Raw genomic sequence first — 23,847 nt, 5'->3', positions numbered from 1 at the left:
CTAAAATCACTTTATTTCACCATTGGGTATTAATGTTTTTATTATTGTTGTTTCAGAGAAGATCTAATATATCAGAATACACATTTACTGAATTATTAATGTACACAGAGTATTTCTAAGCACACAAAATTAAAAATTAGCTGTCCAGAACTTTTGAATTGTTACCTAGGTCAGTTGTGCAACAATTATTTTTTAAAAAACATTTGAGCAATGAATAGTCCATTAACAAGAGGTAGGTAAATGTTCTAGTTAGTTTCGTAATTCAAATAGATTTTGTGCCAAAGGGTATTAAGCAAATTAACTGAAGATGATCTGATCCAGATTGGTTCATTGGTATAAGAAAATTGTAGGTTTGAAAGAAAGTTAGTTCAGCGACTGTGACTTCCTGCACAAAAGCTGGATTCCCAGAAGATAACCAAAACCTCTCTGGCAGATGCTTATCTTTCTCTTTAAAATATTTGAAATACCTTACGCAATCCCTTCCTTTTATTGTTTTATGAAATGTACATGCATGCTAAACTGATATTCCGGGAAGCTATGAACAACTTTTTCTTCATTCCTTGTTGTCCACCGGGAAAGGAGACTTCAGTGACCCAAAATTCTTTTGAGAAGCAGAAGTAAATCCCTCCTGGCTGTACATTTACTCAGTTTGTCTTTCTTTCTTTCCTAAAAAACCTCCTTATTTCAACTCTTCCCAGAAGAACTGAAACACTCAGAAGCGAGGCTGTTTTCACATGAAATTATGGAACTATTCACACAAAAATTGCCATGATTAGTATGTCAGCACACAAAGTGATTTATAAAAAAATATTTATCCCCTTTTCATCAGGCTTGTTCTTGTGCCCTCAGCAGCATCCTGGCATAGCACAATGTAGCAGCTGCTGCTTTCCTCATCCTTTAAATCTACGCAAATCAAAACATCTCAAGCTAAATATCTGCCTCTTGGATTGTTGTTCAAGGATACAAGACAGCTTAAAAAGGTTGGCAAATAAAGTTGCATGACAGGTAGAAATTCAGGAAGTGAAGCTTTCCCCAATCTTACATCCCCATGACTGGTGTAATTGCACCCCTCTCCCAAAGGCAGCCGAACAGACCCAGGGGCAGAAAAAAAAAACTAGGCAAGGCAGCCTAAGGGAAAGCAGAGCAGTGGGGAAAATGAGTCAAGACTGACCCAAGAAAAAGCATTCCCTCCCCGCTTCCATTTACAGAAGCCAATTGGACTAGCAGATGAATCTTACTTAACATGGACCTGGGTCATCATTCTTTACTGCAACCGAGGGAGGCAGACTAATTTAGGAGGCACAGATTAACCTGTGTGGCACATAGTTCTGTCTTTGCTGCTCATTCACCACTCTGCCTGGGGCCTACTCACTGCTAGCTCAAACAAAGGCTGTAATGTAGCATTGGTGCTGCTGGTGTGCATTATATGACTAGAATATAGACTATGCTTGCTGCCTGGTAGATTTTCTGTATGCTTACTCAGTTAGGGGCTGTGTTGCATTGGGAAAAGGGACTAAGTGAGACAGCCACCAGCCTAGGCCAGCAACAAATATTCATAGTTGTTGGGTGGGGTGCTGGCTCAGGAAAATTTGGTGGTGGGGAGGTATGTAGGGTGGCCACTTCACACATAACCCCAAAAAGGAACCACATCATCACCACCCCACCCAGGACAAATGAAGACAAATTTGCATGAAATGTGCCTGTTCTAATTTAAAAGTGTAGAAGCAGATTTGGAAATAATTACTATAATTTAAATAGAAATGCAATATAGACCGCCGCGTGACTTCTGTGCCTGCCCAGGAAAATAGCCTGGTGTTTTGCCATCACCCCACTCTCAGTACCTGCTGCCTTAGAGCGCCACGTCCGTCTACCAAATAAGAGTAGCTGCATGTACATGTCAAAAGTTATTTAATTGTAGTACATATTAATCAAATTGCTTTACTGCTGCTTCTCATCTATCCTAGCACCTTTGCACACTGGAATACTGAAAGCTTAAACTGTGATTTAACAACTGAGTTCAGTCCTGCTGCACATTTTTTCTTTGCCTACCAACAACAAAGAAGTGCTAGACAACTTTAAAAAGAAGAGTTTGGGGCTGAAATTTCAGTGAATTGGCCTGGAATTGTTCCAAGTCTAAGGGCTAACAGGCCTTCCTGTGGCAATAGCCCTGCAGTGCTAAACTAAGCTGAGGCAGTTGCCTGAGGCATTTTTATTGATGTATTATTAATTTACATACTGCTTGCATGTCAAAATGATGTTGGTTTGGCCTCCTGTCAAGATATTATTGCCAGGCATAACATGAGGGATCCCAAGGTGGGGTCAGTGGTCTTCACCAGTGTTTGGATGCCAGTCACCATTTTGAATTAAGATGAGGGACCAAAATGTAATTTTGGATTGACTCCATCCGATTTTGGGCATGATGGATCCCAACTCACAAATTGCATTACCCTTTACATATTGCATTACCCTTACATATTGCATTACATACAAATTGCATTACCCTTTACATATATATATATACCCTTTACATATACACACGTGTGTGTGTGTGTGTGTGTGTGTGTGTGTGTGTGTGTGGTGAGTGCCTAGGTATTTTAGAAACAAAAATTTCCCCGCTCCTGTGTGCGTGTGCGACCCGCCTCTCACAGATCTGTCATAGCCCTCTCAATTTAAGTTATATAAATATTCCATCCCTCTACCAGGTTCACACACCTTATCTCCCATTCTGTATCTATCTGTCCATCGACCGATCACCCTGTGTCCGGTTTTTTAAAATTCTTTCACCCACTTGCGTTTTCCCTCCCAAACCCATACGGGAGACGAAGGAGACTGGCCACGTGAAGAACGTTTGCGTTTTGCACCTACACATCAGCGGACATACGAAGGAGAGGAAGGGAAACGCGGGTGTGCCTACTTGTATATACGCACACACACATCTCTCTCGCTTTCCCTATACACACACACACAGACAGACACACAAACGGCGCGCTCTTTCCTTCCTCTCATTCATTTACACACACGTTGCGCCCGGGCGTCTCCCTCCGCCCCTCCGCCGCCGCTCTGTGGCTCCGTCGGGTCACGTGGCCCTGCCCTCCCCCGGCCAACCCTCCGCGCCTGCCTCCCTCCCGGGGCTTGAGAAGCAGAAGTGGGGAGCCTTCCTGGGGCAGCAGGCGGCGAGGAGAAGGGCGGGCCGCCAGCGACGACCGAGCGAGGGGGACGACTCCGGCTCCCCGCCTCTGGGACTGAGGCGCAGGTGAGGGGAGACGCCGAGGGAGAAGGAAGGTACCCCCGCACTTACTTACCCTCTCCTCCTCCTCCAGCCCCTCCGTGCGGAGCCCTCTTGCCTTCTCCTCGCCCTAGATTCGCCAGCTGCGGGCGGGTTGGGGCGGCGGTTCCTCACACCTCCTTGCCTTCCTGTCCCGCCTCACTTAGTTATATGGCAGGTATTAAGAGGTGCGGGGCGGGTTGAGGGATCCCCTCCATCCCAGCTGCGGGCTATCAGTTGGTTGGTTTCTTAAATACTCACTACTACTACCGTAAAGATACTGTCAGGGAGCCTTACAGCAAATGCAAAGAAGTTTTTGTTGTTTTTGTTTTTACGGAAATTTAGAGAGCGTGAAGCAACAGATTAAAAACTGCCCGCGATATCAAGGCTGTGTACGTGTTCCGTGGGGTTATTTCGAGTGCTTTTCTTCCAACCCGAGACAGGTTGTGGTTACTTCGACATCTTTTTTTCTCCTTCCTGCCGCTGACCCGTTGTTGCCCACTAAGTGATAGCGCTGGAGATCAGAAGTTGCCCGGAAAGACTCAGCCAGGGAAACTGGTTGGCGTGTCTCGGCTGTGTAGGGAACACGTCGTTCTGCACATGCTCTACGGGCACTCACTTGACAGCCTTCCTATTACTGCAATTTATTCATTAGATTTATATCACATGCTTCCTCTCAAAGGACCCCAGGGCGGCATTCATCCTTAGACAAGTTGTGGCTGCTTTGCATCTTCTTCCTCTTCAGTTCACACCCCCACTCTTTTTTGGACTTCACTAGTTAGTGAATTAAAAAGGTGTTTAGTCTTAAATATGGCTGGAAATGCCCTTTAGCTTGACACCTGGCAAGGCTGGAGGGGAGCTAAGTTTATGCACATACTCTGGGGCACTGCCTCCCCCCCCCTCCTCCAGCTCTGATAGAAAGGAACTAACATTGCACATGCTCTTGGCCACTCTGTTATATTAAGGTTCTGCACCTCCACCACTTCTCCAGTTTCTTGAGGTCTTCCTTGGAGACTTTGCTCAGGGTAGCTGAGGACTTTATCTAGATGGGACTTATTGTAGCAGCACTTCGTTTTGTAGAAATCTTGCTAGCAGGCTCATTGGGCCACCTAACTACTTAGTCTCAGGTCCCTCCTTGCTTAGTCAAAATTTACTTTTTCTTTGCACAGACTTTTTAACAAGGAGATTGTTCCTGGAAGAGTGCTGCAGCTTATTTTATTTAGCTTTTCGTTATATATTTTTTCAACTTCTCATTACTTCACACTTTGCCATTTGCCTTTAGTGTCGTTGAACAGAAAGGCAACACATAAATAGGTTTTGTAATAAATAAGTCTTCCTCTGGGGAGCCCTGACTCTTGACCCAGTGGACAACCTTGCTTTTGACAAACTGACTAAGGACTCTCTGCTTCATTTGCTGCCACCTCTGTCTCACTGAAGAGTCTGCTGCAAAAGAGGGAAGGAAACCAGCTGTCCGCCCTCCTCTCCCCCCCCCTTTACTTTCCCCCCAACAGAGAGGTGGGTGGGTTAGTAACAGCACCAATTTAAATGTAGAGTGAAGGAAGGAAAGGTAGTGGTGTGAACAAAGAGGTGAATCTGGGTTCAGAGAAAATGTGTGTGTGAACCTTGTAGGAAGGAAACATATGTTTATCACTATTTCAAATGTATGAACATCGTTTTAAAGTTGAAAAGCCAAGTCTCTGGGTTGCCCCTGAAAAGGAAGGGGTTTCTGTAGCCTCCCAAACTCCCTCAATTTATGTTGGGCTAGGGAAGGGGATTTGTCTGGGAGCAGCGGACGCTTCATACAGCAGAACAGAAGGAACAACTTCAGGTAGGGTATTTTTTGTTGTTGGTTCAGTATATGGTCATCTTCATACATGATATTGGATGGAAAAAAGTGAGGAATGCTAAGAAAAAAAGGATTATTTGCATTGTGAGGAAAAAGGAAAATTGATGACAAGCAGTGCAATCTTACGCATGTCTACTCCGAAGAAAGTCAGTCCTAGTGAGTTCAGTGGGACTTTCCACCAAGTGTGTAGGATTACAGTATGTATAATATCAAATACACCAAGTATCTAAGAACTGCAGTGCTCTTTCATGGGGCTGCTTTGATGCTGAAGCAACTGCCCATCTTCTTGTGCTCCCCACCTCCCTCTTTTACTACCTTTGATTAATAAACAATTAGAGTAGCTTTTATTCTGTCATAATCTCTAAGGCCAATCAAAGATGCCTGTTTTACCATATGTATGCCAGGTTCAAACAAGGAGGGGATTTGTAATTTTCTCTTCTTGCTGTTCTTTAGGTCTGTTCTTTACATTTCCTAAAGCCTGATAAAGCAATGAAACTTTCTACATCTTTTGGATAATTAGTTAGGGTACTTGTGTTAAGCAACTTCTTATGTTAGTAGTAGTACACTTTAAAAAATGTAGACTAAAACTGTGTGTTCTCAAATTGTGTCACTCAACATGAATTCTCATGGGTTATAAAATCAGATAGCTAAAGTGATCTTTCTGGACCATATTCTCTCTGTGTATGTTCATTATATGGTTTTGAGTTACTCAGAGCGGATAGCGGGTTTCAAACAATAGTGAAACTGGTTATAGATACTGTTTTATTTTCATTTATTTCACATGGTGGTTGTTGTGTGTATAAAGTTGCGTGTCTACAACAAGTCCAAGGACATAAAACATGCTGATCAGAAGAAATGGAGTGTAAATGATGGTAATGAACCTTTATTTAATAAAATACAACTGGAGAGCTTCAGAAATTATTACACCTTACACATTCTGTGTTTTGAAGGGCATGGCCAGATGGGAGCTTCCTGTGCTTTTGATTTCATGTTTTAGTGCCCAACTAAGCATATGGAAATAATTTCCTTTAAGGCAGTTGCAACATGACAAAGAAGATCTGATGGGTCATCCTGTAACACTGGTCCCAAGACTTTGGGATAGCAGCAATACATGACTGAACCCTTTGATGCTGAACTTCCCGTGCCAAGATGTGTTGTATGATTAATTTATTATATTGTAGCTAGGTAACCCACATGTACAAACCCTGGTGCTTTGATGTTCTAGGCTTGGTACAAATAAATATCAAGGACCTACCGGTAATTTTACATGGTACTACTAATTCATCTGAGTTACCTGTGGGCTTATGCATCATATCCAGTTTCACTGCTGATGTATAACTTCCAGCTGAGCTACTGGCTTTCAAATTGGTGTTTGGGCCTTGCATAGGCTAGGGGTTTCTGACTTGAGAGACAGGGGAGGCAGTTTAACTACACACAAATCCTCTCAATAAGGACTCAAGACAGAGTTCACTTGATGGTTTTTGCTAGCAAGAAGTGTGTACTAACCATACTTCCCTGGTTTTGACTACTTTGGAAGTTCACATTATTTGTTTAGACTAATCTGATCCACACTTGCACAAGTTTGTTAATTGATCTGTCGTCCTTTGCAGATAGTTAACTTTATTTGCAGGCTAGGCGGAGAAGATGGTTGTGTAACTCAGCTGTGGCCACTAAGAACTCTTCCAGTAATTATCTAGGGAAATCTCTCCCTAGCTGCATGATATTTCCAGGTTCCAATGTAAATTAGAGCAGACTGTAATAAAAGCCAATGTAGTATTCCAATGGTGGATCAAATCTATTATATTTTACCTGCAGAATTTCAAGATTCATAATTTAGTTTGTCTCCGTTTGTCATGCACACTGAAGGGTTTTGAGAATGTTTCAGACAATAATATTCCTGACATTCATAGATCCAGAAGCTTTCCACATAACCACTGACTATTTTTACTTCTTGTTAAGTCCTGGCCACAGAAAATTCTATATTTTTATTCTGGCTGGCCTGTAATTGCTTCTCATTGTTCCATTTCTTGGTATTGCTGCCACTTCTTCAGTGCCTGTTAGTTTTATCTATTTTTTGATGCCATATTTTATTTTCAACTAAGAAATTCTGCACAAACAATTATGTGTTATATGCCTGGGGTTTAGAGTGCAGGCATCACTTCAGGTGCTGAATACATTTATCTGGCGTGCTGTGCAAACAAATAGGCATAAAACCTCTGACTTTGAAGGATAAAGTCTGCTGTGTAGGAAACCGCCATAATGAGTAATTATGATTTGTTCCATTGGATTTGTTCCAGCAGCTCAGGAGCAGGGAGGGCAGACTTCATGCTTGCTGGATCTACTTTTGTGTTTCACTGGGACTCAAAGATCCACCAGCCGGAGCACGGTGCACAGTATATACACTAAAATAAAAATAAAGAAGAATTAAGTGCTCTGAGCTGCTGCTGTATTCAGGGATCCATTCTAAGTACCAGAACTGAGCTACCCTCACAGTCCTTCCACACAAAACTCTTATTATGGTTCCCTCAGGCTTTCTTCATTTTAGCAATCTAATTTGGACAAGGGCGCAGGGAAAGAGTCATTTTATTGGTGTTCATGTTAAACAGTTGAGAGTCAGAAATCCTTGCCTGTGTACTGCACATCTAGAGATCAACGGTACCAGTAGCCTCTGTTAAGATGGTGCTTGGTAATGCAGCATTTTTAAGCTCCCTGCAGGGAATTTGAGAGTAAGGATGTGGAACACTGTGAATAGCATTTGTTGAGGTTTGGTTCATATTTTCCTTTTCCACCAGTCAGCAAGATGAAAATTAAAATGTCAAAATACCTCTCACTTTGTGCTTTGCAAGGCAATTTAAAAAGGTAGCAGTGCAACCCATCCTGGACCTGGAGGTGTGTTTCAACTACAACCCATTTGCTCATAGCTATTTTGGGGGCAAGATGGTTGAGAGGATGGTAGACAGCTTCTGGTATACTTGGAGAAAAAGGATTATCTGGACCATTTCAGTCTGGCTTTAGGCCTGAGTTTGTCACTGAAACAGAGACAGGAACATAGCCCTGTTAATTCTCCTTGAACTCTATTCTTTGGCTATATTTGATGATGGTATCTTCCTGGAATGCTTCTGTCAGCTGGGAGTGGGAGTCATGGAGCTATGGTGGCTCTGCTTTCTCTCTTCCATATAGGGTCATTTCCAGAGACCCTATCGGGAGACCCCCTGACTGGTCCCTTGGCAGTTATGCTGCAGGAGTCCTGCAGGGCTCCATCTTGACCTCTGAGTTTCTTAACATCTACATGAAACCTCTGGGATAAGGTATTATTCCATAAATTGTGGCTGAAATGCTTGAAAGATCACCTTTCTCTTCATCTGCCAGCCCAGGCTTTTAGATCTGCTGTGGAGGACCTTGTCATCCTGCTAATGAGGGAAGCCCACTGTGCAGTGACAGGGATCAGACCTTCTCAGTGGTGGCACCTTGCCTGTGGAATTTCCTATCCCTGCAGGATAGGAAAACCCTCATCACTGAATTTTTTCATGGTGTGTTAAGATACTTCACTCAGGTCCTAGGAACAAACAGATGCATTTTAGGCCAGATATGCTAATGCTACCTGTAGTGTTGTATTTTGTAGTGTTGCATTTTGACTATTGTTTTAAAGCAATGTTTAAGGTTTCAAATGGTTTTTGAAATGTATTTTAAGTATCCTTTGTCAACTTTTCTGCAATCTTAACAGATGAAGGACCGTTTAAAAATCGAACAAATTGGAATTGCAGTTAATTTATTCACTGCTAGAATGATAAACTACAAGATACAGTTCAGCCACATGTTATGTTAGTAGCAAATTGAGTAAAATACTTCCATTAGCTTTTACCTTCTTTTTCTATCACCTTTTTTCTTTTTCAGATTTCTTCTTTCCCCCGTCCTTTTTTGTGTAATCTAGGGTCTTTTTTATTGATTCTTGGAGAATCTGAAAGGGCTATTGAGCACATATGTTTCTATATATGTAAGTAGCATTGGACAGTGTTCTCGAAGCTACGAACGTGAGTTTGACCAAACAGCGGGAGGCAGTGGAAGACAGGAGTGCCTGGCGTGCTCTGGTCCGTGGGGTCACGAAGAGTCGGAAACAACTAAATGACTAAACAACAACAACAACAAAGTAGCATTGATTGCTTTGTTATACACAACTGCTATAAGATACCAGATATATGGTATATTGTAAACTTGCAAATAAATAAAATAAAAAGTGAATAAATTAAGGAAAAATTAAAAGGGTGAAATATTTGTGTTTCTAGAGCAAGATAGTGCTTTAAAAATTTCTAACTATTAACAGGCAAAAGGAAGGAGTTAAGCCGAAGATGAGGGCTATGAGAAGGAAAACAGGTATTGGGGCCTGGTTATTAACAAGGAAACTGAAACAAGAAGCTTGTAATAAAAAGTAGAGGGCAAAAAGGCTGAGGGGAAAGAACAGTAAGGCAGATGCTGCTGTTTTTGGCTGAAGTTATTTTTGGGCTTTGGTTGAAGACGTTTTCCCAATCCTCTTTATGTCCTGCTGTTGGTTGGTATGTATAGTATGATTCCAGAGGAAAGCTTGATAGTTATTTCTTCCTACTGTTTTTCATGAAGGAGAGCAGACTTGCTAATATTTGTGGCATGTAAGAAAAAACAGGAGAGGAGAGACCATAATTCACTGGTAATTCACAAGGTTTGAGTTTCAACTTTGCAATTGTATGGGTGTGGCAAAATAAAGAAATACTTCAAACTGGTAAATTTTACTATGCCAACTAAGTCCAAAATCTTACACCTTTTTATTCAGAAGTAAGCTCTTCTGGATGCAGTGAACCTTGTCTCCTGAGTAAATATGGATTTAATGGCATTGTGGGTTAATTGAACAGGTTGTCATTTTAAAGTAGTGTAACCATTTATTCATGATTGACAGAGCATGTTTGAAATACTGGAATGGGAAGCTTAGTTCCACGCTTTTTCAATATTTTACCAGTTAATCCATGGATTACAACTGCTACTTCACTGACACTTCATTAGAGCTTGCTGCACATTCAGAATATTAAGCTGAGCATGAGTAAATTTATAATTTAAGAATCGGAAGTCTTGTTAGCCCAGCAGTGGAATTGATGTCACTATCACTTTGCATTTCAGTTCCTGATTGTAAAAAATGGGGGGGGGGGTTTCACCCTCAAGGTGGTTGTAATACAAGGCTTGTTTCGATGTTACCATTCCATTCTTATTTTTTTCCTTTTTCTTCCTATCTGTATGCCACAGTTGAAGTGCAAATGTGTTCTTTTTCATTTCCAGATGCTTTCATGATTTTGGAAATAATCAAGAAGCAAGGTTGAGTCATTGAAAGAACACTTGCAATTAAGAATGCAATCCTATACACGTCTACTCAGCCTAATTGAGTTCAGTGGGATTTACTCCTGGGTAAATGTATACTGTATAGGATTTCAGCCTGGATGATATAGCTTAGTCTTAACCACGAATCAGTAATGCTATGCCACATGCTTCATTTAATCCAGAGTACTAAACCTGCTATAGAAGAAGTTGCTTGCTCTTTATACACTTTCACTTGGCAGCAAGCTTTGCACCATGTCCTTTTCCTGTTAATAGCTATGTTGCAGCTACGTTGAGTTGAGTGAATGGCTTACATTTAAATGTATGTTAGGGCCAAAGTAGAAATAATGTTGGAAATGCTATATCTCCATTTGTTTATACTTTTGCAGATCAACAGTTGCATGTGGGGGCAGATGAGAATTAGGGGTAGGGTGGGGGAACCATTTCCCAGCACTATTTCTCCATTGGAAATTGACCTCCCCATAATTGATGATTTCCCATAAGGAAAAACATCTACATGCATGTATTTTTTCGTCATAAGAGGATTAATAGTTTCAGTCTGGGCTGGGGATTTTCATCAGGAAAATGGTGTGGAGGGGTAGAGTTGAACCAGTTTTCCCACTGAATTGATATACATTCACACATCTTAGTCCTGATCACTATTTGATTCTTACTACTATTTTTAGTAATCGTTACTTAAAGGAGGCATTGCTAATTTGAAGAGCTTGATGTTTGCTTGATATAAGAGGTAGATGGTAATTAATTATATCACTGTTTCCCATGCAAGCTTAATTGAAACTGACGTATAGCTTAGTCCGTACTAATCTCAGGGTTCGAGCTGCACGTTGGGTGAAAGATTCCTGCATCCTGTGGTTTGGGAGCTGCACAGCCAGGGAAAAAACAATGCTATCCAAGGTTGTAAAGACTGCAGAGAGAATTATTGGGTGCACTCTTCCCACCTTAGAGCAAATCTACGCTGCCAGGTGCCATAAGAAAGCGGCAGAGATAGCACATGATAGTACGTACCCCGGAAATGATCTCTTTCAGCTTCTGCCTTCTGGAAGGAGGTATAGGGTTATAAAGGCCAGGACTAGCCGCCTGAGAAACAGTTTCTACGCTAATGCAATTCTGGTTCTAAACGCAGCATAAGGGGTCTCTGTAGTATAGTGTATTTTAAATTGGGGTTTTAGAGTTTTTAGGGGTTTGTGAATGTTTTATGTAGTTTTGTAGTAGTTTTATGTAGTTTTTCAATTTCATTGTTCCGCAAGGGACAATGACAATAAAGATATCGTAATCGTAATTGTGGGGGTTGGACTAGATGATCCTCATGATCCCTTTCAACGCTACAGTTCTGTGATTCTATGAAGCTAGTGGGGATATTGAAGAAATAGAGATTGGTGGGTCTGGTATAATATCTTGGAATATACTAATGTTGTTTATTTATAGATGGTTTGAGATGATTTTATGATGACTTTTGAGGGATGAGCCTGAGTATGCCACTCTCCTAGAGAGACACCAATCTCCCAACTGAAATATATGTTTGGTTTATGTTGGGTTGATGTTTTTACTATTCAAACCCAAGTTAACTTGGTGACTTGGATACAGAGAACCCCTTGTGTTACCAAAAGGAAATTCTGCTTATGCAAATACGGTTCTCCAGTTTCTATGTTATTGCAGGATGAAGTCCTACAAATGCTTACCTTGTTTTGGTGGACTTCACACTGAGGCCTTAATGCCTGGTGCAGCTTGGTAGTTTGTAGCTTCTGTGATAACCGTGAACCTGCCTGAACTGTTTATATCCAGTCTGACTAATTAGGTATTCATTCATTTTTAGATTTAGGCTACGTAAATTAAAAGAGATAGGGACTTTTTGGTGACCAGGGATATCATAGCAGTGAAGACCTGTAAGACTCCCTCTCTTTCCATTTTTAGATAGTTTTGGTAGATTGTTAAAAATTGCAACCAGCTTTCAATAATGTGTTTGAAGGAACAGCTGCTTATAATAGCATTTTCTATGAATGATTTAGCACTGCCATTTTTGTGTTGGGTGTTTTGCGTTTAACATTTATTTGGTTATTTTATATTAGAAAAGTGGGTAGTAAATAAATCCTAATAAAACTGGACCATATCTACTGTTTCCTTGGGAAAGAAAATCTTTTACATAGTAAGAAACTATTTGTTTATATAGCCCTTCTAATATTAAAAGCAGTCAGTATACATTGTCTCAGTAATTTTTGCCAGTGTTCTTTTAAATTAGGTCAGAATAGTGACCTCCATCTTACATACAGTGAGAAATAGGTGATTAGACTGAGAGATAGTGCCCTGTCTTTGGAGAACTAGCAAATTAATGGCAGAGGTGAGATTGGAGGCAGATACTTCCTGGCTCTCAGCTCAGTCACTTACAACCTAATCCTGTGCATGTTTACTCAGAAGAAAGTCCTGTTTGTTCAGTGAAATGTAATCCCAGAGAAGTGTGTTTAGGATTGCGGCTGTTATTCTCTTGCCTTGTGTCTGATTTTGATCCAGAAACAAACCACTGTCAGGATTTTGATCTTGTTAAGACATGGAAAGCCATCTGGAGTGCAATACATAACCTGGGGAAGGGGTTGGAGCTAAAAGCCCTATTCTTCTACAATTCATTGCATAATACTATTAAGGACAAACAATTGATGGTGATGCCTTATTGACGAACTAGAGACATTCTTGCTTTGTTTTCCATAGAGTGAGATCATACTATATCAACTGCTCAAGCTACTCCACCCTGGCCATTGTTAATAAGCAGAACATAATTGTATTGTGTTGGCTAGTACAGTGCTAATTCCTGTCTTCTGCAACATTTGGTTTGTTTTAAAATGCACCTCATTGAGGTAGGGATATTTGTTAAAGTTCACCAGATGGTAATGGAGATCTGTGTACCTTGACCCTAAGAGTGGTTATTCGTGCTAGCCTAGTTTCACTTCTAGAAATTCCTTTTGCTTTAAAAGGAAGCTGCAAAAAGTTTCCTTTTAACAAAAAAACACACACACCTATTTTAGAATGATACATCTTTCGTCCTCTGCTTTTTCCTTTTCAGCCCACTGAAGATTTGCTGCGTTCACCCTGAAAATGTCCAGGAAAAGCATAGACTATGGGGAGCTACCTGAGTATGAGAAGAGTCAAATCAAAAGGACCTTGGAGCTAGGCACCGTCATGACAGTGTACAGCCTCAAAAAGAGTAGTCCAGAGAGGAGGACAATCCAAGTCATTATGGAAACTAGGCAGGTGGCATGGAGCAAGACAGCTGACAAAATAGAAGGTTTCTGTGAGTATCTGCTTATGGTCGTCATTGCAAATAATTGAATTTAACCCTGTCATGACCTGCTATTTTCTTAGATGTGTTGATGGGACTGAAGAAATGGTGTATGTTTACTGCTTTAGCGTTTAACGCTGTATACCATGTACAGGTCCAGTTTAGAAAAAGGGAGGGGATTGAAAGTGACCCCACCCTTCAGCTGACTTCCAGGCCTTTTACTCAACCCTTGTGACTTAGTAGATGGATGGACCTAGGACAGACACATTAACTTAAGCCAGCAGCAGGGAATCTTTGACCCGGGGGCCTAATTAGCTCCAACAGGGATCTTAATTTGGCCAGTGAGGCTGTTACATCTCAGGCCACATCCACCTGCCCCATATGTGGCATCAGATGTAGGCAGGTAAAGATGCTTCCTAATTGTTCAGTGGAAAGTGGGGCTTGCTTGCAGTGTTGCAGTAAGTTTTAACTGTGGTTGGTGTGATGTCTAAATTAAGAAACCAGGGCCAGATCAAAACTTTTTGCTCCGCTGCATGAGGTGGAAGACAAGGTTCCCCCACCCTCCTGTTCCTAAACTGACTAATTGGTAGCTGAATCTTACTCCAACACTTATTTAGTTAGGCATGTTAGTTTGCTACAGCAAAAACAAATGACTGCATTGTGACACCTTAAAGACTAAAACATTGATTCAAGCACCAAGCCTTCATCCAGTTTGTGAAGTATACAGCCTAAGTAAAGTGAGAAGGAAAATGATTATTGGTTGCTGTTGCTGTTTTTGTTTTTTAAAAAGGTGGCACCAAGAGCTAGCAGTAGGTGTGTCACAATAGTTTGTTGAGCCTAATTGAATGCAACTGCATGCATATGAGTTTTTCATATCCATGTGGATTTCTTTTTCGAAGGTGAAGAATGTCAACATATTTCAAAGTATAACAATAAAAAGAATTTCATCTGCTTTTTTTTCTTATTGAAGTTTTTTTATGTAGAAGTTTTAGTTGTGGTAAAGAATAGTGTGATCCAGACTTCCTTGACACTAGTGTAACTGCATCTTTAATTGGCTAATAGGAGTTCTGTTTCTGAAGATTGAAATTAATAAAATTTCAGCTGCTGTTTATGAAATATAAAAATCAATCTTTTGTTTTGCATGGTTTAATAAGTTATCTTTCTACAATCTAAAAATAACTACTAACCTGAGGAACAAGTTCAGTACAAGACTCCCACTGTGGGAGTATTTAAAAATAAGAAATGCAAAAACATATAAAACATGGAAAGTACAATAGAAGCCTAACTAGAAGTGTCATCCAGGGCTATTTCTGGTATAAAATTTTCATCTGCATCTAAGATTATGAAAATATGTGAAACACTATGTTGGGAAATAGCTTTTGTTGGAAAGATTTCTGGGCAGGTGTTTAGATTCTTGCCCATCTGTACTTGCAAAACTCTCCTTCAGAATCGTGTGCATGTCGTCTTCTTGCGTAAAGGATTTTAAATATGCATTCCAGTACCATATTGGATCCACCCCATTAACCTCTGTGGGATTGCAGTGTTCAAAAGCTTTTTATGCTACCATCACCTACCACAAATCCTCACATTGAACCGGAACTAAGCTTAAGTATGTGGAATTGCATTTGTACATACCAATTTCCAATTAGCACTGTATCTCTCCTTCCCTCCCTGTTTTCTCTCCCACTTTTCAAAATGTAGATTGTAAACTTCTGGCGGAAGGAACCTATTTCTGTCACTTGGACTACTCTGTTAAGTTCAATGTACATTGATGGAGTTAACTAAACAATAACTGTAATATCAAGGTTTCAGAAGCTTTGAACAATAAGTACATAAAATTTCAAGCTGTGTTAAGGTTATATAATCATAGAATGAAGGCATTGGTACCTGTTTGTTTTTGTTAACTAAAGTATTACATAGGAGTTGTAATTTCTAATGAATAGGTTTTTTTAGAAAATTGAGTGGTTAATGATCAATATTTTCTGACAGTTAATCTCTCAGAAGATATTGATCATTGAACCAGATACTTTTTTTTCCTTCTTTTTTATAAGTCTCCTCGTGGTTCAGCCTGTTTAACAGCAAGCATGAGGGTGGAAATTCCTTAGCTGCAGGTTCAGTCTGTTCAACAGCAGGTTAAAATAGCTATTTTTAAAAAATGTGCTGAAGTGCAAGTAAGAATTAAATCCCATTTGCTTAATGAAGGTAGAAAAAGGTGGCTGTGTTCTTTCCTTTTGAAATAATGGTTGTGTTTGGCATATTGTTTCCTTTTTGAAGTTTTTCTTCATGATTGCTGCTTGGGGATCTGGGATCAATCAAAACCTATTGCAGGCTTATGTGGAAAACTGTTGTTTTATTTTAAAATTTGTTGAATCTTTGATGTATACTTGTTGAAAGATGTAAGACTTCTTGTGCCACTTCCTCACCAGGTGTTTTAATGTGGAATTTCCACTCTTTACCCTGTGAAAAGCAAGTGAAAATTGACATGACAGAAAATGTACATGTTCAAGCTTGGAAAGTTTTGTAGCTTACAGTAAGAAAACATTGAGAGTGTCACTCTAAAAACATTATTGTTTGGAAGCACCGTTCCTTTCTGAGGACATGTCCATATATTTTTTTCAGTTTGCATTTATGAAATTTGGAATTTTAAGTATTCCCTTTTAAATGATACCTACTCCAAAATAATAATAATAATAATAATAATAATTTATTATTTATACCCCGCCCATCTGGCTGGGCCTCCCCAGCCACTCTGGGCGGCTTCCATAAAAACCAAAAATACAGTAAAATATCACACGTTAAAAACTTCCCTGAACAGGGCTGCCTTAAGATGTCTTCTGAATGTCAGGTAGTTGTTTATCTCTTTGACATCTGCTGGAAGGGCATTCCACAGGGCGGGCGCCACTACCGAGAAGGCCCTCTGCCTGGTTCCCTGTAGCTTTGTTTCTCGCAATGAGGGAACCGCCAGAAGGCCCTCGGCGCTAGACCTCAGCGTCCGGGCAGAATGATGGGGGTGGAGACGCTCCTTCAGGTATACTGGACCGAGGCCGTTTAGGGCTTTAAAGGTCAGCACCAACACTTTGAATTGTGCTCGGAAACGTACTGGGAGCCAATGTAGGTCTTTCAAGACCGGTGTTATATGGTCTCGGCGGCCGCCCCCAGTCACCAGTCTAGCTGCTGCATTCTGGATTAGTTGTAGTTTCCAAGTCACCTTCAAAGGTAGCCCCACGTAGAGCGCATTGCAGTAATCCAAGCGGGAGATAACCAGAGCATGCACCACTCTGGCGAGATAGTCCGCAGGCAGATAGGGTCTCAGCCTACGTACCAGATGGAGCTGGTAAACAGCTGCCCTGGACACAGATTTGACCTGTGCCTCCATGGACAGCTGTGAGTCCAAAATGACTCCCAGGCTGCGCACCTGGTCCTTCAGGGGCACAGTTACCCCATTCAGGACCATAGAATCATAGAATCATAGAGTTGGAAGAGACCACAAGGGCCATCGAGTCCATTATGGGAAACAATAAATTAATGACAGTGGATAACTATAGTTGGAAAGATTGCAGTATGCCTTGTAAAAACAAATAGTACATTTTGTGCAAAAAAGCCAAACCCACAAGTTTTAGATGCTTAGATTATATAGATGCCTATCAAGATTATATAGATGAGTTGATGAGGAAAAAGGGAAGAAGAAAAGAAGGCCTAGCATGTGTACCAGAAGTAGTAAACAGAGCTTCATAAGCGCATTGAGCATTATCTCCTTCCGTAGTTAGTCATGAAGAAGCTTTATAAGCACAAGAGAGGTCTCTCCCACTTGCTGATCATGGCTTGCATCGGCATTATTAGTGTAGGATGTTTGGCACACCACTAATAAATGAATATTGGACGGAAATTGATAGTTACGTCTCAATATATTGATGCCATTTCACTAAAGGCACAATCCTGTACATTGCTGCTCAAAAAGAAATTCCCAATAAGTTCAGTAAGCTCTGGGAACTGGGTGCATGATTGCAGCCTGATTCTTACTGAGATGTTCAGAGTCTTGTAGGCATGGTCTCCAAAGAACTAGCATTCTGTGTGCCTGGCAGTGAGAAATGTGCTAAATGTGCACTATTCCAGTTTGTGGTTTTTCCTTCCTGCCGCAAGTATAGGGCTGGATCCTGCAGTTTTTTTATTTGAGGCAGAGCACCAACTAGCTCTCTGTAAATTTTAGCCTGTGTGTTTTTCTTCTCACAAGCCAAGGCAAAAAAATAAACAAAAAACTTGTTACAATTAGTAAAACTTCTTTTGAGAAGCAGCTGCCATTTGTGATATGATGCAAATGTGCTAGAATGGCAGCAGTTGTTGTGGGCAGAGAGACCTGAGTTTTGCAATTCAAAAAAGGCTTTTGATACTTGTTGTTTTGCTTTTAGGTTTGGGGGCAATAACTTATCTTCCTTTCAGGATGGTTGACTTTAAATTCTGTCATGCATAGAATTCAATACAGTTCCTTCTTGGATGGCTAATTTGCAGCTGTATGCATTTTCTCTTTCTGCCCCCCTGTCCTGGTTTGGCTTGGCAGGGGAGGGGAGGGGAACTTGCATGTGGAGGGCTTACTTACATGTGGGGATTCATGGCTATCGGCCCCCTGCACACTTCCCACTTACTCTTGGATATCCTGTGTGAAAGACACCTCTAGAATTAGTGACCAAGGAAGGGTTGTTTAACACACTTGAGACAAGGCAGAGTTACCAGTACCGGAGGGTGGCATGGAAGAAGGAGATGGGAGGCATTTGCAGGACCATACTAAAGAGGCATGGTATTCCTGCTTTACTTGTGCTTTGTTCTGTCACTCCACTTGTGCCAGTAGAATGGAAGTTGCTGTTGGATGTTGGGGGGTATATCTTACCCAAGGCAGAATATCTGTAAGGGGTCTGATAAGGTAAGTTTTAGTGTATTGCTTTTTTCTGCATGTGTTGTACACATGCAGGGCACTTTGTACAATGTTCCCTGTCGCCCGTACCAAATGTTTTCTTAACAACATTGCAATGGAGTGGTAGGAGGTGGAGTGAGCAATGTGTTTTGACTTTCAGTTGAGTTTTTTGTTTTTTTTTACTTGCACCACCTCTTCCTTTTATAGTATGGGCTGTAAGCAACTCTATGATTCTATGATTCTATGATTCTAAGACCATGGAAAGTTATGGATTCAGAGTGAAGGTGCCTTTCCATTGCCCATTTTTGGTCTCTGGACAGTTGGAGTTGTGCCAATGGTGTGGATATGTTGGTGTAATCTTAGCCCAGCATAATGGGCATAGCCAGAATTTTTGTGGGGGGAGGGCAGAACCTCAGTTAGTTATGTATTTTTATTGATTTTTATTGATTTAGGGGCACAGTTGCCTCCCCCTTCCACCACCCTGGCTATTCCCATGGCCAGCATTGATCTCTGATGGTGATATTGTCCTTTACTAGTGCAGGGGGAATGCACCAGATCTCAAATACTTTTCAACTGGCATAATTTGAGCATATGATTTCACCTATAGTCTCTGATATGTTTACTAGTGTGCTAAAAGGTTTCCTTGCAGGTGTATCAGACTGGCATGCAGATTCTCCATGTCATCCTTCTTTCCATTTCAAGTCTTTTCCATGGTGTGGACAAACATTTTACTTGTGCTCCATGTGTGACTGAAATTGTTTACCCAAGGAGGGAATTTTCCCCTTCTGTCCAAAGTATCAGGGAAAGTGCTTTCCGCTGTTTGCTTGAATTGGAGTCATTCATAAGTCCTCATGTTCTTCTAAAATTAAATGTGGGGTGTGTCGACACAAAATCACTAGACCACGTACTTCACAGGGTAAATGACTACAATTTTCTTGACTCCACTCTGGCTGCATGCATCTTCATGCTCTGTATGTTGCCATAGCAGAGAAAGACTGCTGTTTCTTCTGTCTTGAAGTAGGAATTCTCGTGTTGTTTAAGGGAAGGATGAAAACTTCATTGTGTAGCCTAAGTGAGATGGCATCATATAGTATAACATTCCTGCAGTCTACCTGCTGCTCCTACAAAGCTTACAAACAGTAGTACAAACCTTTCTTTTTTTTTAAGAGAGAGCTGAAGTTCTCACATGATTAATTTTGTGCCCAGTACCAGATTCTGTGCTTGAGCCCTGTTCTAGGGCTTGCAATATTTGTCATGATCTATCAATACAGTGAAAAGTATGAAGTTTGTTCTGTGTTTGTTTTTATACCTCAGCTGAGCTGTATGAGCGAACTGTATGAAATTTCCTTAAAGAGGCTCCTTATTTTTGCAGTCAACTCATATAACTCGGATGTGTAAATAAAATCGAAACAGGAGTCTAATGAACTTTCGCAGTAGAAGCAGGCACACAATAAACACTTTCTGTGATTTGGCTCAAGGCACTTGCTGTGTTTTGGTGATAGAAAAAGGAAAGAAAAAGAGATTTATTGCCCCCCTCTGCATGCAGAAGACTATTATGTATTTATTATATTTATAGAATGCCCATCTCTTAGCGGAGCCCAGATTACAAGTTAAATGTCCAGCATTTCCCAGTAGGGCAGGCTAAGACTCTTGTCTGAAACTCTGGAGAGTCCCTGCCAGTCATTGTAAACAATACTGGGCAAGATGGACCAATGGTCAAATTCAGTAGAAAGTAGGTTCCTGTGTTTCAGGAGTTTGATCACTCCAGCTTTACTTGCACATGATCTTTGTTTCAGTGCTTGGCATTGCCAGGTAGGGGTGGAAAGTCCTCCTGCCTGAAACAGTGGGAAGCCACTCTGAGTCAGTATAGACAGTACAGAGCTGGATGGGCCTATGGTCTGACACAGTAAAAGGCAACTTCCTAGGCAAGATAGTGAGAGGCACACACCAAATTCTTAACATGTGCCTGCTTCTACAGCAACAGAGAGGAACGAAAAGAAATTAGATCAGGCACCCCCAAACTCGGCCCTCCTGCTGTTTTGGGACTACAGTTCCCATCATCCCTGATCAGTGGTCCTGTTAGCTAGGGATAGTGGGAGTTGTAATCCCAAAACAGCTGGAGGGCCGAGTTTGGGGATGCCTGAATTAGGTAGTAGTGCATGCTTCTATCTTAGATTTAAGATCTTCAACAAGGCAATTGATGAGAAAGGGAGAAAGCTAGCACTTTTTCTGAACCGTCACTTCTTTATTTCTGCCTTAATGGATGATTCATGGCAGTGTGAACTTGCGCTTTTTTGATTCACTGCTTCTTCCTCCTAGTACAGAAGCTGCAATGGTTTTTATGCTTGTATGCATAGTCCTTTACCTTTTTTGCACTTGGGTTATGATTAATTGACTAAAACCTGTTTAATCAATTAAAGACATGCATTTTTTTTTAAGTACTTGCAGAATCCACAGATAGAAGGGCTTCATCTTCGATGAGGCAGTCCCTCCTGCCTTTGGGAATGCCTTTGTGCCAGCTTCTGCCTGCTGGTGCTGCATGATCACTGAGGCAGGCACTAACACCTTCTTTGCTTTGTGGTTGGCTGGATCAGCATACATTTCATTCACCTCGGATGCTTTTCCAGATTTAGCCCTCTTCATCGCCTTCGCTCCCTGCATCTCTCTTATCACAGGCACCTGGCATCAAATGGTATGGTGGAGAAGAAGTGTGTGTTAGAAAGAGTGCTGGGAAAGGCATCAAAGGTAATAGTGGAGAAGTCTCTCACAGGTGATAGCTCCACTTAGAATAGACTAGTAGAGGCATAACTTGTCTAAAGTGTGTGACTTGCTACAAGCCCTTTGGGTTTGCGCAGTTTGTAAATAAGGTCAAGTTCCTTTCAGAAGACAATATCATGCAGAACAAAGCAATCATTTCCTCTTTCTTCCACACGGTACTACTTCAGTGCACCACAGATGTTTCTGGGCTTTTGCTGTTTCTTTAGTGAAGATGTGCAACAATTATAAGGTTAATTCAGATTAATTTTTTAGGCTGTGTTGCTAACAGTGTGTGAGAGTCCTCCTACATTGGTGCCACCTGTTCAATAATAGCCTTTGGAGTCATGTTTACTATACATTAGGTATCCCAAGGCAGTAGTGACACAACAAACATAGTTTCCATTTATAAATCCTTGTCAACGTTTAGGAGTTGTGGACATTTGAAAAGATGCTGTGCAGCATGATTCTGTGTGTGTTTACACAGAAGCACCTCTCAGAAACCAAAGGCACAACAGCCTTCATTTAATCTTGCAATCCTTAACCTTCAGAGAAGAAAAGGTTGCCTCGTTAATGGGAATTTGCAGAGTTGTGGAAAACAGTTGCTGCTTGTCTTTTCTCCTGCACCCAATCTAAAGACGAAAATTCGTTACTATCACCATTCTGGAAAAAGAAGTGAATATTTGCATACTTGTTCTGCATGGCACAGCAAGAGGTCCTGGGTGCTGCTGCTTCACTGCCACATGACTCTTCGATATCTACCCCATTTTTGCTAATTATATCTGTTCCTGTCTTGCCCATCTGGAGTGTTAACATATAACACTCCAGGTAGTAATCTCAGCATGGTACAAGTGAATTGGCAAATGATGAAGGCATACTTCTTTACCCTGGCATTTGATACCTCTGATTTTATGACCCACCCTATTTTTCTTTGTAGTTGTGAATTTTTAATTTTTCAAATTGTATTTTAAACTGTAACCTATTCTGGGACCTAGGGCTGAAGTGCAGATGGTGATGATTAGCCTCATACCATAAGGAGAAGGAAACAAGTACATAATAAAAGCCTTGTTGGATTAGCCTAAAGGTCCATCTCATCTATCTTCCCACTGTGGGCAACCAGATGCCTCTAGACAGCATGGCAGGAGTGAATGTAGGATCTCTCTGGTCCTGTGAGCCATATTCTCCTAGGCCAACAACTGTTTGGAGTAAGTTTAATGCTACACTGTGGGTCTTAGTTGATATCTCTGTCCAATTTGCAGAACCCTGCCCACAACAATACTCTATGTTTGTTTCCATGAATTTGATCCAGAAACAGCAGTTCTGCTTTTGCATCTCTTAATATACTATTACATACTCACCAGCTTCCTCAAGAGGTGAGAAGCAGCCTTTGAATATAAGATGACTGGATGGTGCCTTTTTATGTGAGTAAGGTGGCTTTGCAAATTTGTTTAATTTAAATATAAACAAGCATAGTGTATTAGAAGCAAATTGCAGACAGATCTGCAATAGAAAGAGGGTTGTGGGATCCCATTTTTAAAAGCAAAACTGCTGGGTGGGTGAAGAGGGCCTCCTCTCTATTTCTCTGATCTAGCTCTCTGTAGCCCTTTTGTCCAAGTGGCTTGAGATGGAGGCTGCGTGCAGGTAAACCACACATGGGATTGAGGATTCTGTGTGTCTCATTCACACTTCTCTTTTGCTTTGAAAATCTGATCTCCCTCTTTTTATGTAATGAGGGTGATGCCAGACTTTGAATATGAAGAACTGTCAATGTCATGGAAAGTCTAACTTGCAGGCTGGCTTGTATTTTCCCCAGCCCGGTTGGTTGCAGATGTGTGTCCTGGCTGATACAATTCTATTTTAAGGGGTGAGTAGGGCAAAAGTGTCTGATTTAAAAGCTGCTACGTACTATCTGCTGACCACAATACATAAAGTATTTTTCTGAATTATTTTTCCGAAGTATTCCTCTTTCCTTTTGTAGTAATTTGACTGTGTTGAAAGCTCTCTTCCAGTCCCTGTTCTTATAGTGGTTATGCAAAAGCCTGATTTCAATAATGATACGGTTGTTTACCTATCATGATGCAGTAGCTTTTGGGTTCGGTCATAGTGAAACAGATAGTGTCCATAGTGAAACAAATTGTGGCTTCCTGCCAGCCTGTTAGGTTGTAACCAGAGTCACTCGGATCCAATGCCCAAGCTATGATACTTGAGTGTGTTAATTTGAATAATCTTGCAAAATGGCTTTTATTCACTTTCTTATCTAAAACAGATGTTCTGATTCATGGTTCGTCTTGGGTGCACCATTTTGTTTCTTCAACTGGGTGTCTGTGGTCACATGAAAAAATCAACAAATGTGGCCTTCTAACTGCTTGCAGGTCTCTTGAACTGTTCATTTCCTCTGCTTTAATGCTCACTTACCTAGGCCAGACTTCCTGTTTATGGTCAGTCAGAGG

General features: G+C 41.1%; 1 protein-coding gene across 6 annotated transcripts in view; it reads left to right on the top strand.

Annotated features, from left to right (window-relative positions):
• The first annotated feature begins 3,098 nt into the window (after window positions 1-3,098).
• Window positions 3,099-23,847, top strand: part of PLCG2 (phospholipase C gamma 2) — a 66,139-nt gene continuing 45,390 nt past the window's right edge. For 2 of the 6 annotated variants that reach the window (XM_053399552.1, XM_053399553.1), the window contains exons 1-2: window positions 3,100-3,282; window positions 13,522-13,749. In XM_053399552.1, coding sequence (XP_053255527.1) covers window positions 13,554-13,749 — 196 coding nt within the window. In that variant the 5' untranslated portion in view covers window positions 3,100-3,282; window positions 13,522-13,553. Of the gene's footprint in view, window positions 3,283-13,521; window positions 13,750-23,847 lie in introns of all 6 variants that reach the window. The other 4 variants (XM_053399547.1, XM_053399550.1, XM_053399551.1 and 1 more) reach the window with 3 other exon arrangements.

This window comes from Podarcis raffonei, chromosome 8, assembly GCF_027172205.1.
Source record: "Podarcis raffonei isolate rPodRaf1 chromosome 8, rPodRaf1.pri, whole genome shotgun sequence".
In the NCBI taxonomy this organism is placed as follows: Eukaryota; Metazoa; Chordata; class Lepidosauria; order Squamata; family Lacertidae; genus Podarcis; species Podarcis raffonei.
The sequence above is the reverse complement of the archived record's forward strand: the minus strand, read 5'-3'. Positions and strand labels throughout refer to the sequence as shown.